The sequence below is a fragment of the Bactrocera neohumeralis genome, chromosome 5 (genome assembly GCF_024586455.1).
Source record: "Bactrocera neohumeralis isolate Rockhampton chromosome 5, APGP_CSIRO_Bneo_wtdbg2-racon-allhic-juicebox.fasta_v2, whole genome shotgun sequence".
In the NCBI taxonomy this organism is placed as follows: domain Eukaryota; kingdom Metazoa; phylum Arthropoda; class Insecta; order Diptera; family Tephritidae; genus Bactrocera; species Bactrocera neohumeralis.
This window is the reverse complement of record NC_065922.1, coordinates 38086659-38101221: the sequence shown is the minus strand read 5'-3', so window position 1 is coordinate 38101221 and position 14563 is coordinate 38086659. Positions and strand designations below refer to the sequence as shown.

Here is a 14563-nt window from a genome sequence, read left to right as displayed (position 1 = left end):
TTGAAAGTACAATCTCTTGAGAATATACTGTGACAGACAGAAATTCGAAATATTTCGGGAGTTATAACGAGTTTCCTAGAGTGCCTCGGAGTCCTTTCTTTCAGAGTTGTTGAATTTTAAACGCGTTTTTCTCAAAACATTGTTTTTCTGGTCGGCCCGGGTCCTAACTTTTTTTCTACTGAACCGATTGCTTTCAAATTTTAACCGGCTGTTTTACACACTTATAGTTCTCGTCGGTACAAACGAGAATTTTTTTCACCCTTAACTTTTTATTTTACAACCTTTTCTTTGCTAAAATAAAACGAGTTTTTTTTTCAAAGTCCACCATTTTGTTATTTACCCTTGAAATTTAACTTCAGTAGTTCCGACCAGAATGACATATCTACAGATTAAGAATAATCAAGAATAATTGGCACAGTCATTAAATTTGTGAGTTATGTTATAGAAATTCCGAGAGAATCCTTTTCTAAGTAAGAGAATGGCTGTACAAGGTGCCTTACAAAGTAAACAGCACTTGTTGAATCTAGCGCCTCCTGGTGGCGCCATCTATATGACGACTGGTACGTTAGAATCTGCCATCTTTATCGATTGTCCAGTAAGAATTTCATGACATTTCATCGATTGAAGTGAAGTTATTGCGTTTTAAGTGTCTGTATGTTTGTGTTATCGGTGGGAAAATGAGCTTCGAACAAAAAGCCAACATTAAATTTTGTTTTAAAATTGGTAAAACTTTTACCGAAACGTTTCATTTGATGAAACAAGTTTATGGCGATGATTGCCTATTCCATAACAGAGTGCACGAGTGGTTTCAACATTATAAATGACGATCAAAATGTGGGCCAATCAAAATCCGTGATCACCGGAAATTCCATCGAAACTGTGCGTGAATTCATCAAAAATCAGCCGAAATCATCATTGAAATTCATGGAAATGGAATTGAACATCTCCAAAAGATCGATTTATCACATTTTGACCGAACATTCGACGTGTTCGGCCCGAACATCACGAAGACGAAAGTTGGCGTTTGTTGCACGATAATGCGCCGTCTCATCGATCGACGCCTGTGACCGATTATTTGACCAAAACTCATATTTTAACCATTAACCACTCCCCGTATTCACCTGATATGGCACCGTGCGACTTCTTCCTTTTCGGAAAAATGCAATTGCCCACGAAAGGAAAGCAGTTATGCAGACGTGGAGGCCATTCAAAAGGCTTGCACCGGCATACACTCGTTCGACATGTTATTGGCCGGTGCAAAAAGCTGTATTGAAGCAGAAGGATACTATTTTGAATAAAATAAATTGATTTTGCCGAAAAAACCATTTGTTCTGTTTACTTTGGAACGCACCGTGTATGTCAAAAATATGTTGAATAATAATCAACAATAATTTCTTTAGCCTCCGTATACCTAATATAAAATTTTTCGAACTCTCAATTAACTTTATACTTCATATATCGGCAAATATGTGAATTATTTGAATAAAATTGAGGGAGCGTGTTTTTCTAATAACCGTGCATCTTTGTGCCTAATATGGTAAACTTGCCTCGACTCCATACAACTTACAAACCTTATAAACCTGAAGGTATTTCCCTCTTTTGGATGCTGACAAGTTGCAAGAGTACGAAATGTTCGGTTATTATTTCCTTAATTGTTGTTTTTGCATTTTAAATTTAAGGATACAAGGAAGAAATACATGTGAAAAACTTGAATTTAATTGCTGAACGTAGACTTCATTAGCTATGTGTATATCTTATTTGACGGTGATTTCTGTAAATTTTTTGCTGACCGCAAATAAAATATAGTAATAAAACAAAAAGAGTATATGACCTTCCAAATAAAGCCCTTATTGATTGAGTGTTGCCAAACAACTTTTTTTTTCGTATTATGGTTTCCAACTCTGTGTCAGTAGGATTGACTAGAGTATTAAAAATTTCAAACTGCTAAAAAACAGTTGTAGTTAAACATTAATGAATTTATTTAGGAAAAACATTACTAGAAAATAGATAAAAATAACTATTTTATTTATAATAAGAACAATTTGTTCAGCTGCCGGAAGTGTTTCGAACATAAAGAGTCGATACGATCTACTACCCCTAGGAATATACTTTTAAAGTAAAATTGAATTTTTGAAACGTTTTGCTGCTCCTGTTCAGTCATGGGTCTTTTGCGGTGTCCACAGTGTACAAATTAATACAATACACATTCGTTAAAAGCCATTTAATTGTCAAACAAATTTTGGCTTACTTGGTGAAAGGAAGTTCGAATGGATTTCTGTGATTACGAAGCTTTTTCCTTATGCGCAGCACATCAGTTTTGATCCTAACATTTTTGTCATTGTAATTTAAATCAAATTTAATATTCATTTTAATTACTATTCACTACTACTACTATTTTTTGTGAAATTACATTGTTTTAATTGTTGGCGTTACGAATCAAACTTTGACTGAAAATAATTTGAAAATCGTAATATCAAAAAGAGTTGGGTTAGTTACAACATTTCTCAGTGATCTCTGCTCCTTTTCTTGCTCTTTTCGGTGGCAATTTATTGCTCTCCGTTCATTTGCTGTCAGTTTTTAGTTAGTTTATTTTAGTTTTATTTATTATGGTAAAACTTCGCTTTTTGTATTCAATTCTTTAAGTATATTAAATTTTATTTTTTTTTTTGTTTTAGATAGACAAAGAAGAAATATACCTTCGAAGAGTGATTGGTTCTAAAAAAGATCAGTACTTTTTAAACAAAAAAGTAGTTCCCAGAACAGAAGTTGTGAACTTACTCGAATCTGCTGGATTTTCGAACTCTAATCCATACTATATTGTCAAGCAAGGGAAAATCAATCAAATGGCTACGGCAGCTGATTCATATAGATTAAAATTACTGCGCGAAGTAGCTGGCACTCGAGTATATGACGAACGAAAAGAAGAGTCGCTAAATATTTTGCGAGAAACTGAAGGCAAACTTGAAAAAATTTCAGAGTATCTCAGAACAATTGAAGAACGATTGAAAACATTAGAAGAAGAGAAGGAAGAGTTGAAGGAATATCAAAAATGGGATAAAGCAAGGCGATTGCTGGAGTATATAATACACGAAACTGAATTAAAGGAAACCAAAAAGGCATTGGATGATTTGAATGAACAAAAGAAATCATCGGTCGATAAGAAAAAAATTTATAACGTCGAAATTCAGAAGGCTCAAGAAAACATAAAAGAAATTCAGAAGCGTTTGAAAGATGCAAAAAAAGACGTTATCTCCACGAAAGAAGAACGATCTGTGTTGTTGACAGAACAGCAACAACTGCTACGTGAAAAAACAAAGCTTGATCTTATTATAATCGATCTTAATGATGAAGTTCAAGGGGACAATAAATCAAAAGAAAGAGCCGATCTAGAGTTAAAAAAATTAAAAATAACTATAGCAGAAAAAGAGCGAGAGTTGGATGATGTTAAACCAAAATACGAAGCTATGAAGCGTAAAGAAGAAGAATGTTCGCGAGAGTTATCCCTTAAGGAGCAAAAAAGAAATGAGTTATATGCCAAGCAAGGGCGGGGGTCCCAGTTTTCCTCAAGAGAAGAAAGAGATAAATGGATTTTAAATGAATTAAAATCTCTAAGTAAGCAAATAAGAGATAAAATTAATCACAACTCGAAATTGATGGAAGATTTAAAAAAAGATAGCAATGCTGAAGCAGATCTAAACAAAAAAATTGAAGAGCATTCTAACGAACTTGAACAACTGCGACTTCAAATAGATGATCACAACAAAAAATACTATGAATTGAAAAAAACAAAAGATCATTATCAAGCAATGAGGAATGAATTATGGAGAAAAGAAACACAAATGACGCAACAACTGCAAACACACAAGGAAGAATTATCTAAAACTGACCAAGCACTCAGAAGTATGGCAGGTAAACCAATATTAAACGGTCGAGATTCTGTTCGCAAAGTATTGGATAATTTTTTTGAGCGTGGCTCTCCTTTTGATGACATTGCCAAATCTTATTATGGACCAGTTATTGAAAATTTCAGTTGTGATAAGACAATATATACAGCTGTTGAAGTGACCGCTGGCAATAGATTATTTCATCATATTGTTGAGTCAGACAAAGTTGGAACTCAAATTTTAAAAGAAATGAACAAACTTAAGCTACCTGGAGAAGTTACATTTATGCCTCTAAATCGACTGCAAGTAAAAATACATGATTATCCGGATGATCCAGATTCCATTCCCATGCTCTCAAAGCTTAAATACGACGAACAGCATGACAAAGCTTTGAGATATATATTTGGAAAAACTTTAATATGCCGAAATTTAGAAAGAGCAACGGAATTAGCTAAAAGCACTGGATTAGATTGTGTTACTTTGGATGGCGATCAGGTATCCTCCAAAGGATCTCTAACAGGTGGCTATTTTAATACATCTCGATCACGCCTTGAAATACAGAAAAAACGGTCCGAATATACACAACAAATACGAGACTTTGAAAAAGAGTTAAGTAAACTAAGAAATGAAATCAAACAAACAGAAAATAATATAAATTCAGTCGTTTCGGAAATGCAGAAAACAGAAACAAAACAAGGAAAAACTAAAGATATTTTTGAAAAACTCCAAGGTGAAATTCGTTTGATGAAAGAAGAATTACTAAGGATTGAAAAATATAGATCAACCAGGGAAAGATCTGCTACTCAATGTAAAGCTAGCTTAGAAGCAATGAATAGCACAAAAGCTGGGTTGGAAGCTGAGCTTAAGCAAGAACTCTTATCCAGTTTGTCGGTACAAGATCAACGAGAAATAGATCAACTTAATGATGACATCAGGAAATTAAATCAGGAGAATAAAGAAGCTTTCACACAAAGAATGCAATTAGAAGTTGTAAAAAATAAGCTAGACAACCTATTAACCAACAATCTATTTCGAAGACGAGATGAATTAATTACAGCACTACAAGAAATATCTGTTGAGGATCGAAAACGAAAGCTCTTGAATTGTAAAAATGATTTAATATCTGCAGAAAAAAGGATTAAGAAAGTCAATGTTGATCTGGAGGATATTGAAAAGAGGTATAGTATATTCATATTTACAACTATCATGCATATTCCTAGTACTAATTATGTAGCTACTCTGAAGTTCATTAACATATGTATATTTCAAACCAAATGAATTTTCATCAATGTCGCTAATTTTATTCACATTTTACTTGTATCGTGGTAGCTACTGTATTATGACAATATTACTTCTTCCATTTCATTTTCGGCTTCAAATAACTTTTCTTTTATTTGCCGTTTCGTTCTTTAGATTATGTCGTAATTTCGATTTCTTTTCCTCTTAACTACGGAACTTCGTCTTTTTAATGTGAATTCAGCTTTAGTTTATTAGGTGAAGAAAGATGATGAAAATTTTTAGCATAACAAATTTTAGATGGGATGATTGAAGTCAGTTTAAATGAAATTAACATACTAAAAACTAAATTGGATTTCAGATTTAGATATCACCGTGCTTTAGGACTTCTTATATATCTATATATCAGAGTTAAGTTATTTTTTTAGGTAACCATAAGCGTTTCCATTCTCGCTTTGACCTTCATTAGTTGAAATTCAGATTACTTCTTAGAAACTCCAGAAAAAATTGGTTGCAAGTCCATGACAAGGCTTTCAAAGAAAGGCCATTGACATCATATCAAAGACTTCAGAAACATTGGTTTTAAATGGTATTCGTTGTAGTAATTATGCCTTAATTAAAGAACATCTCTGGAACTAGTTAGAGCTATTATTCATTTACGTGCCTTCATCTCTTTTGTAAACTATTGAAATGGCAATTAAATCAATAACGAATGTTATATTAAATACATTAGATTAGATTATATTAGATTATATTATTACATGAGGATTGCACCGCGACCTTAGGTCTATTGTGCCTCCCTTAAATCACAAAGACTCACCCAGCCCCAATATATTGATAAAGTGAAATATTCTGCTGGTTGCTGGTGAAGCGATGCGATCCCTTTTTGGAAACATGGGTCCAAGAGCCTTAATACTGCGTCTACAGACTGCTGTGCAGTCGCTTAGCAGGCGTTCTGGTTCTGGTTCAGGTTCCCTGTCACAGAACCGGCAGTTTACGCAAGAAGATAAGCCCATGTGGTGTAAATGCCTTCAGCTTGCAGTGGCCACGGGCAGATTTCTTTATATTACTATTTATTCAATCACATTAATAATTTATAAATATAATGTGTCGTTTGAAAATTGTTATTTTCAGAGTTCAACAAGCAGTTCATCTACAAAAAACGCTACAACTTGAGCTAGAAAATTGTATGCGGAAAGAAAAAGAAGCAGAGGAAAAAATAAATGAGGATGCAAAGAAAATGGAGAAATGGACGTCGAAAGAAATTTTGCTTAATCAAAAACTTGACGAATGTGCAGAAAAAATTGCAAGTTTAGGTGCTTTACCTCAAGTTGATGGTGTTTATAGTAAAATGTCATTAAAATCTCTGTTTAAAGAACTAGAAAAAGCAAATCAGCATCTTAAGAAATATAACCACGTGAACAAAAAAGCTTTAGATCAATTTCTAAGTTTTTCAGAGCAAAAAGAAAAATTATATAAACGAAAGGATGAATTGGATATAGGAGATCAAAAGATTCGTGAACTAATGCAGACGCTTGAAATGCAAAAAGTTGAAGCCATTCAGTTTACCTTTAAGCAAGTTGCCCAAAATTTTACTAAAGTATTTAAGAAATTGGTGCCACAAGGGGCAGGTTACTTGATACTAAAAACTAAGGACAGTGACGATGAAAGAGATGATAAAGAAGTAGCGAATTCTGATGCCTTTACTGGAATTGGTATTCGAGTCTCCTTCACAGGAGTGGACGCTGAAATGCGAGAAATGAATCAATTATCTGGTGGTCAGAAATCATTGGTTGCACTGGCATTGATATTTGCAATTCAAAAATGTGATCCAGCGCCTTTTTATTTATTTGATGAAATTGATCAGGTAATTAACTGTTATTAACATGATAGCTCAACAGATATTTTAAATGCTTGCATAGTTAGTTAACAGGCACGTTTCTTAAGCAATATAAATTTAAGCTCGGGTGCGGCCGAACATTTTATAAACGACGTTTGTAAGGGTCAATGGCGCGGTACAAGTTTGAAGTGTTGTGCAAAATATTATTTAAAAAAAAAAATAAGTAAGTTAGGTCGATTTTACACATTATGGAGAGGAAGCTAGAAAAATTGATATGGAGTTGGTGGTTTGTGAGGTATGTTATATGGAACCTATTAGTAGGTTAAAAAGTCTAAACCGTAAATGCCCCTCCATAATTAGATGTTTTTTTTACCAAATTACAGTTTTTTTTATCCTAACTTGTGGCTTAGTTACTGAACTTTATAATTTGTCCATTAACGGCATTTTGTGAGCGTCAGAGTGCCAGGCCATATGTTCACCAGGTTTTATCAAGATGTCTAAATTTTTACTCAGACATACATATTTTACACAGACATATGGACGGACAGACATCAGGAATTTAACTTGACATCTGAATAATTTTTATATACATAAATCTAATAATACCTATGTATATATATTTTTGTAACTTGAGTAAAAATTGAGATATCTTGATGAAACTTGGTATGCAGGTTCCTTCGTACAAAAAAAATCGAGTTCGTAGATGGGTTTTCGAGAGAAAAGTTCTGCGAAAGATTTATGGTCCTTTGCGCGTTAGCCACGGCGAATACCGCATTCGATGGAACGATGAGCTGTACGAGATATACGACGACATCGACATAGTTCAGCGAATTAAAAGACAGCGGCTACGCTGGCTAGGTCATGTTGTCCGGATGGACGAAAACACTCCAGCTCTGAAAGTATTCGACGCAGTTACCCGCCGGGGGAAGCAGAGGAAGAGGAAGACCTTCACTCCGTTGGAAGGACCAAGTGGAGAAGGACCTGGCTTCGCTTGGAATATCCAATTGGCGCCACGTAGCGAAAAGAAGAAACGACTGGCGCGCTGTTGTTAACTCGGCTATAATCGCTTAAGCGGTTTCTACGCCAATTAAGAAGAAGAAGAAGATGGGCGGAATCAGACCACTGCCACACCCACAAATCGCCGTTAACCGAAAACCTATAAAGTGTCATAACTAAACAATAAATTAAGATATAAAACTGTAATTTGGCACAGGGGATAGCAGTAGCAAGGGGCATCTGTGGATAAAAAATTTTGAAAAAGTGGGAATGGGATAATATGTTTAATGTGCATATCTCCTAAGCTACTAAAGCTACAACAACCAATTTCGCCCAAGATGAATATTACAAGAACTCTTACCGATAGTGTGAAAATGGATGAAATCGGATGAAAACCCCGCTCACTCCCCATATAACGGTACTGTTCAAAACTACTGAAAGCGCGATAAATCGATAACTATATGCCCCAGAAGCGTACAAATTTTCCGCCGAGATGAAATGTTAAGGCTTTATAAGACCTTGGTGAAAATTGCATGATGGGCGTGCACTGCTCACTTTTTGGTGAAATCCCATATTTCGGGACTCGGCCAACAGATTTCGATTACATTTGGAATGTGGCATGATGAAATGAGCGATTATGTACGTATCACCTAAACAACTGAAGCTAAACAACGAAGTACGCTTAGAGCAAATATAATAAGAACTCCTACCAACAGTGTGCAAATCGATGAAATTGGATGATAACTCAGCTCATTCCCACTATAACGGTACAGTTAAAAATTACTAAAAGCGCGATAAATCAATAAGTAAACACGCCACAGACATTATATTTTTCCGAGATGGTATGAGAGGCCTTCATAGGAGTCGAAGTTAAAATTTGACAATGGGCGTGGCCTTCTTTAAGTGAAATTACAAGCCTTAGGACTTCCTCGACCAATTTCAACCAAAGTCGGTACATAAAGTTCCTCTAACATACCTATGTTACGGTGTGAAAAGGAGCGAAATCGGGCTACAATCACACCTACATACTTCCCATATAACACAATTTTAATTTTCGTTTGATTATTTCACTTTCTGGTATATACTAAATCAAGAAGCAAATAACGAGAAAAACTTTACTTTAAATTTTTTGAGGAAGAATCTGTTTCAAATTGTACGCATATATTCAAATGATTCCGACAAACATGAATTTTGAACAAATGCTTATGATTTGAAATATAATTTTTGTATTTATGAGTTGTATTAAATTTTGACATAGAGAGATAAAACGTATCCTATGTCCTTATCTTGGTTCTCAGCTACCTCCCCACCAATTTTCAGCCAAATCGGCTCATCCGTTCTTGAGTTATAAATGGTGTAACTAACACAACTTTCTTTTATATATGTATATAGATACTAGCTGACCCCGCAGGCGTTGTCTTGTGTGAAATTATGTGTTTTAAAATGAAAAAAAGTTGAATTCACTATATTTTGTGTTCAAATCATTTATTTGCGATTTTTCTAGATTTTTTGCAATGTAGCGCAACTTGATAAACAACATTTTTTGGTTTCTGTTCCGGTGCGTAAAAGTATAGAGAAGATGGGTTTCGAACTTATGAACATGCCACGTATAGCAGGCCGTGTGAAAAACATGGTATTTCTAGATTTATGCCACACACTTTTAGCGACTATCCTTGTGTAATCAACAGGACACAAGGATAGTCGGATTTCAAATGCAATTTTCCCTGAAAACTGTGAAGGTTTGAACTGAAATGGCAAATCGTTGGAACTCAAAGGAATTCGTAGAATCAAGCATTCGGCCCCCTTGTATTCGATAGCTGCGTCATAATCAGTTGGGTTCCATTACACAGTTTCGGCGCATGAAGATTGCGAAACATAATAATGACAGATCCAACTTTGAGACGCAAATGATGCGGCGGCATATCAAGCCTCTCCAAAGAATTTAGAAATTCCACTGGATAATTCACGGCTTCGTCTTCATTGTCAAGATGATCGGAATTTGCCCATTTCCAATTCTTAGCGAATACGATGTAAAATGTCTTCAGAAATGTAATTTTTGTATTTTTGTTGGTGTTGATACTGGTGCCAAGATAGACGAAATTACCTACGGCTACCTACCTAACTTATGACGATCAATAGGAGCCAAGTCGCGAGTTTGACGACTGTTTGTTTGATGACAGGAGTTTTTCGTCTAGACCTCGTTCACAACCAGATCCATATGCTTCGCTTCCTTATCCAGTCTAACAAAAAGCAAAACTAACGGCGCGGTTGTTGAGGCCAAAAACATCAATATCATCGGGATATGCCAGCAGCTGAACACTCTTATAGAAGATTTTACCTTCTCTATTTAGCTCTGCAGCTGATATTTTATAGCACAAACATATTAATTATTAAAGAAACAGCTGCTGATTATAATGTATGGTATTTACATAATATCTTCTACTTGCTTGGTTGGTTGACATTAACAGATTTCCGCTCACAACCAATGCTTTGTTTGGTTTTAAATATACTTATATAATAATATTTCTAAGACATTTGGACGTAATTATACAAAAAATACGCTTCATTGTTTTTTTCTTTTATTTTTTAGGCACTTGATGCTCAACATAGAAAAGCCGTGGCGGATATGATACATGAATTAAGTGATCAGGCTCAATTTATAACTACTACATTTAGACCTGAGCTACTTGAAAATGCCCATAAGTTTTATGGAGTTCGATTTAGAAACAAGGTCAGCCATATAGATTGCGTTACCAAGGAACAAGCAAAAGATTTTGTCGAGGATGATAACACCCATGCATAGATTTTGTGAATTACTCGTTTTATCAATAAAATACTACCATTTAAGTATAATTGAAAGCTAGCATGTATCTTAAAGTTTTTTTTTAATATTTGGATTACTTATTTGAACATTTAAGATTATTTATTTAGCTTTATTAAATAAAAAAACGTTAGCTTCTCGTCAGGCCCGACCACAAAAATTAGTATGATTTTGATAAATTATTAATTCGAACATTTATTTAAACGTTGTGATTACCGATAAATCGCGTTATTCATTTCAATGTCTTTCTAATACGAAGCACGAATCAATGCCATCAAGCCAATTTTGAAATATTTGTGCAAGTTTCAGTGCGTTTTAACGGTCTTCATATGACTTAGAATTCCTCAGTCCATCAATGAACGAAACTCCATACAAGAATAATGATACCGATTTTGTATGGCAGCTATATGCTATAAACCGATCTGAAATTTCTTCGGAGATTACATTGTTGCAAATGGAAAGTTAAGAAAAAGCAAATTGAAAGAAAATGACGTTTGCAAAAATTTCAAATGAAAAACGATATCTTAAAAACTAGGGACTAGTTCGTATATATACAGACAGACAGACGGAAAATCATTTATATATATAAATTCCTTTCGTGTTAAATTTGACAAACTTAATATACCCTGTTCAAAAAAAAGAATTTTGACGAAATATCTATATCAAGGGGTATGCGTCTGATCCCCTTCCTAATGAACTGCTAATTTTCAAAATCGGAGATTTTTCGAAATTTTCATGGACCACTTGACGTGGTTTGACCCCTCTATTTAGCTCTGCGGCTCGTGTTATTTATTCTAGCAATGAATTAAAAAGGTCACACGATAGTGAGTCTCCTTTTCTGAAACCTCGCTTGGTATCGAACAGCTCGGAGAAGTCCACTTACACGGCCTTATACCAAGTTCACAGGTGTTTTCTAAGATTTGGCGCATTGTGAAGCTACTGCCACTCGGTATTGTGTGAAAGATTAAAGCCCACCGTCAACAAACTGATTAGACCTTGTGCCAAGTCACATATATGGGTTCCGTACTACAATGTGTACTACAATAAAAGCTCAAGAAACCTTGTACCAGCACTGTGACACACATATATACGGGTGATTTTTTTAACAGCTTGATAACTTTTTTTAAAAAAACGCATAAAATTTGCAAAATCTCATCGGTTCTTTATTTGAAACGTTAGATTGGTTCATGACATTTACTTTTTGAAGATAATTTCATATAAATGTTGACTCATGTGGTTTCAACAAGATTTACATGCCACACAGCTCGCGATTCTATGGCCATTTTGAGGGAAAATTAGAACAATTCATTTCAAGAAATGGACCCGTAAGTTGGCCACCAAGATCATACGATTTAACGCCTTTAGACTATACTTTCAAGTCTAAAGTCTACAGAAATAATGTTCCAGCAACTATTCCAGCTTTGGAAGACAACATTTCCGAAGAAATTCGGGCTATTGGTCGAAGTTCTCGAAATAGTTTGTTTTGGACCACCCAAGACGCAGCCGCGGTCAACATTTAAATGAAATTATCTTCAAAAAAGTAATGTCATGAACCAATCTAACGTTTCAAATAAAGAACCGATGAGATTTTGAAATTTTATGCGTTTTTTTTTAAAAAAGTTATCAATCTTAAAAAATCACCCGATAGTATATTACGACATTGAATTTTATCACCTGATGCGACTTAAATTTAAAAAAGTATAAAGCAGAAAAATCAATCTTAATTTCAAACAATTTTAAAATTTTATAACTCGAAGTTAAATATTATAGACGATTTTCAAGGAATTTCAGACACCGTACATCCTCTTTGGTAAGTTCTCAAAGCTGAAACTTCTAAATTTTACGAAAATGCTGTTAAGCGTTTATAAACGTTTCGTGTGAAAGCCACACACACAAATTGGCTAAAAAATGTCCAGAGACAAAATACCTACTTATACCTTAAAACAAACGAAAATTTTATTTAAACCGAACAGTTTTCAGTCGGACGCACAACGGTAGTTGTAGACATTTGCAACGAAATGTTAAAAAATTTATTTGCATCCGTTGACTATAGATGCAGATTCACGTACATTAATGTTGGGATATTAGGACATAGTAATGACTCCACAATATTTGAGCATTCGGCATTAAAAAATGTCTGCTAGTGATGTTTTCAAAAATCATGCTACTGTAATTGAAGGTTTTGAGGTGCCAATACTATTTGGGGATTCAGCATTTCAAGCTTATGAAACCATTTAAATTTTCAACTGAACAATCCGAAGGCGAAAAACTTTTCAACAAACGTTAATCCGAGTAATGGATTTTTGAAAATCCGTTTCATTTTTCAAACGACACTGTTAATCAGCAATGGATTGAACAAGAAAACATTGCAAGACATCCGCATAGAAGCCACACGGACAGATGTGAAAACAGTAGCGGAATCGCCATAAGACAAGCAATTACGGCTTATTTTTCCACAGTATGTATTCACATAGTTTTGTCATCGAATATACATATACATTAAGATACTTTAGTTAGATATTTTTATTTAACATAGCCAAAAGAATAGAGTTTCTTTGTTCCATCTTCATTTCCAATAGATTTATTTAAATAATGTTCCATCAACCTTTGCTTTCTTTTAGCAATTTCGACAAGGTGTTCATTGATACTCGTTTTTCTCTTCCTTGCAGATGACGTAGTGGATCCATTTCATCAACGTATCAGCTGAACCGACTAATGACTCCGAACCCGTGGAATAAAAACATACATACATATAATATATTATTTCATGTAAAATCTTTGATATTTTATACGAATCGTTTTCAATGCTCTCATCTGCCAATTCTTGTGTGAAATTTGACTTGTAACCGCCACCTATTTTGTGGATATCTTCATAGTACTCCTCCACTTTGGCCAATAATCTTCCTTTCCGGTCTGATACATTAATATTAATTCAATTAGTACATAATTTTTGTAATTATTTACGAAGCTATACTTTTTTCCATGTTGTCTATACGATTTCGCAGCTCGTCCAGTGCCAGCGAAATCCGTGCTCATTTGCCAGCTGTGTGCATATTTTAGCATAAATGTGGCTATTTTAATGTATTCCACGCAACTGTGGATTACACTCTGCCCAAACAGAGAACTTAAAGCATAGAGAAGGTGCAAATTGAATTCTGTATGATGTTCGATTTGACGGCTAACAGAGCTGTTAGAATTGTAGTAAGGAATTCACCATTTTCGCTGCTATTTAGCAGAAATGAGCACGTTCTCTGGCAGAAATATATGTAAAACGACTAAATTCATGCGAGAATAAATGAAGAGAAATGCTTTGAAGAAAAATATACAAAGTCACACAGAGAACGTAAAAAAGCATTCTCTGAGTCACATATGCGTGATTATTTTGTATTATTTGAACCATTGTTTTCCGAAAAATAGTAAAAATTTTAATTTTTTTTTTACAAAATCGGGAAAAATTAGGTAAAAATAATTTTAATTTTATTTCTCTTTAATTTTTTTTTTATTTTTTTTTTTTTTTTTTTTTAATTTTTTTTTTAATTTTTAAATAAATTAATATTTCAAATAAATTATATTTATTTCGACTATTAAAAAGTGAAGATGTGCCAAATGAACTTCATTTTTTCAAAGAAAATTGGTGACATTCATGAAATATGCATATTCGCATTATTTCGTTATCATTTCCATGCTTTAAGTTCTCTGCCTTCTCTATGCTTTAAGTTCTGGTGCAAGTGTTGAAGATTTGTTATTGTTTGCTGTTTAATATGCAACACATGAATGAACATAGCA

The 14563-nt window shown here is 34.2% G+C and overlaps 1 protein-coding gene and 1 long non-coding RNA gene across 2 annotated transcripts in view; both read left to right on the top strand.

Moving 5' to 3' along the window:
• LOC126760711 (structural maintenance of chromosomes protein 3) overlaps nucleotides 1-10826 on the top strand; it is a 32185-nt gene extending 21359 nt beyond the window's left edge. Inside the window, exons 4-6 of the mRNA XM_050476553.1 lie at nucleotides 2676-5062; nucleotides 6255-6987; nucleotides 10547-10826. Of these exons, the coding sequence (XP_050332510.1) occupies nucleotides 2676-5062; nucleotides 6255-6987; nucleotides 10547-10759 (3333 nt within the window). The 3' untranslated portion in view covers nucleotides 10760-10826. The remainder of the gene's footprint in view (nucleotides 1-2675; nucleotides 5063-6254; nucleotides 6988-10546) is intronic.
• Nucleotides 10827-13104: 2278 nt separating this feature from the next.
• On the top strand, nucleotides 13105-14286 carry LOC126759667 (uncharacterized). The gene is made up of 2 exons (XR_007667037.1): nucleotides 13105-13235; nucleotides 13447-14286. It is a non-coding gene; the product is annotated as an uncharacterized LOC126759667 (long non-coding RNA).
• The last annotated feature ends 277 nt before the right edge of the window (nucleotides 14287-14563 follow it).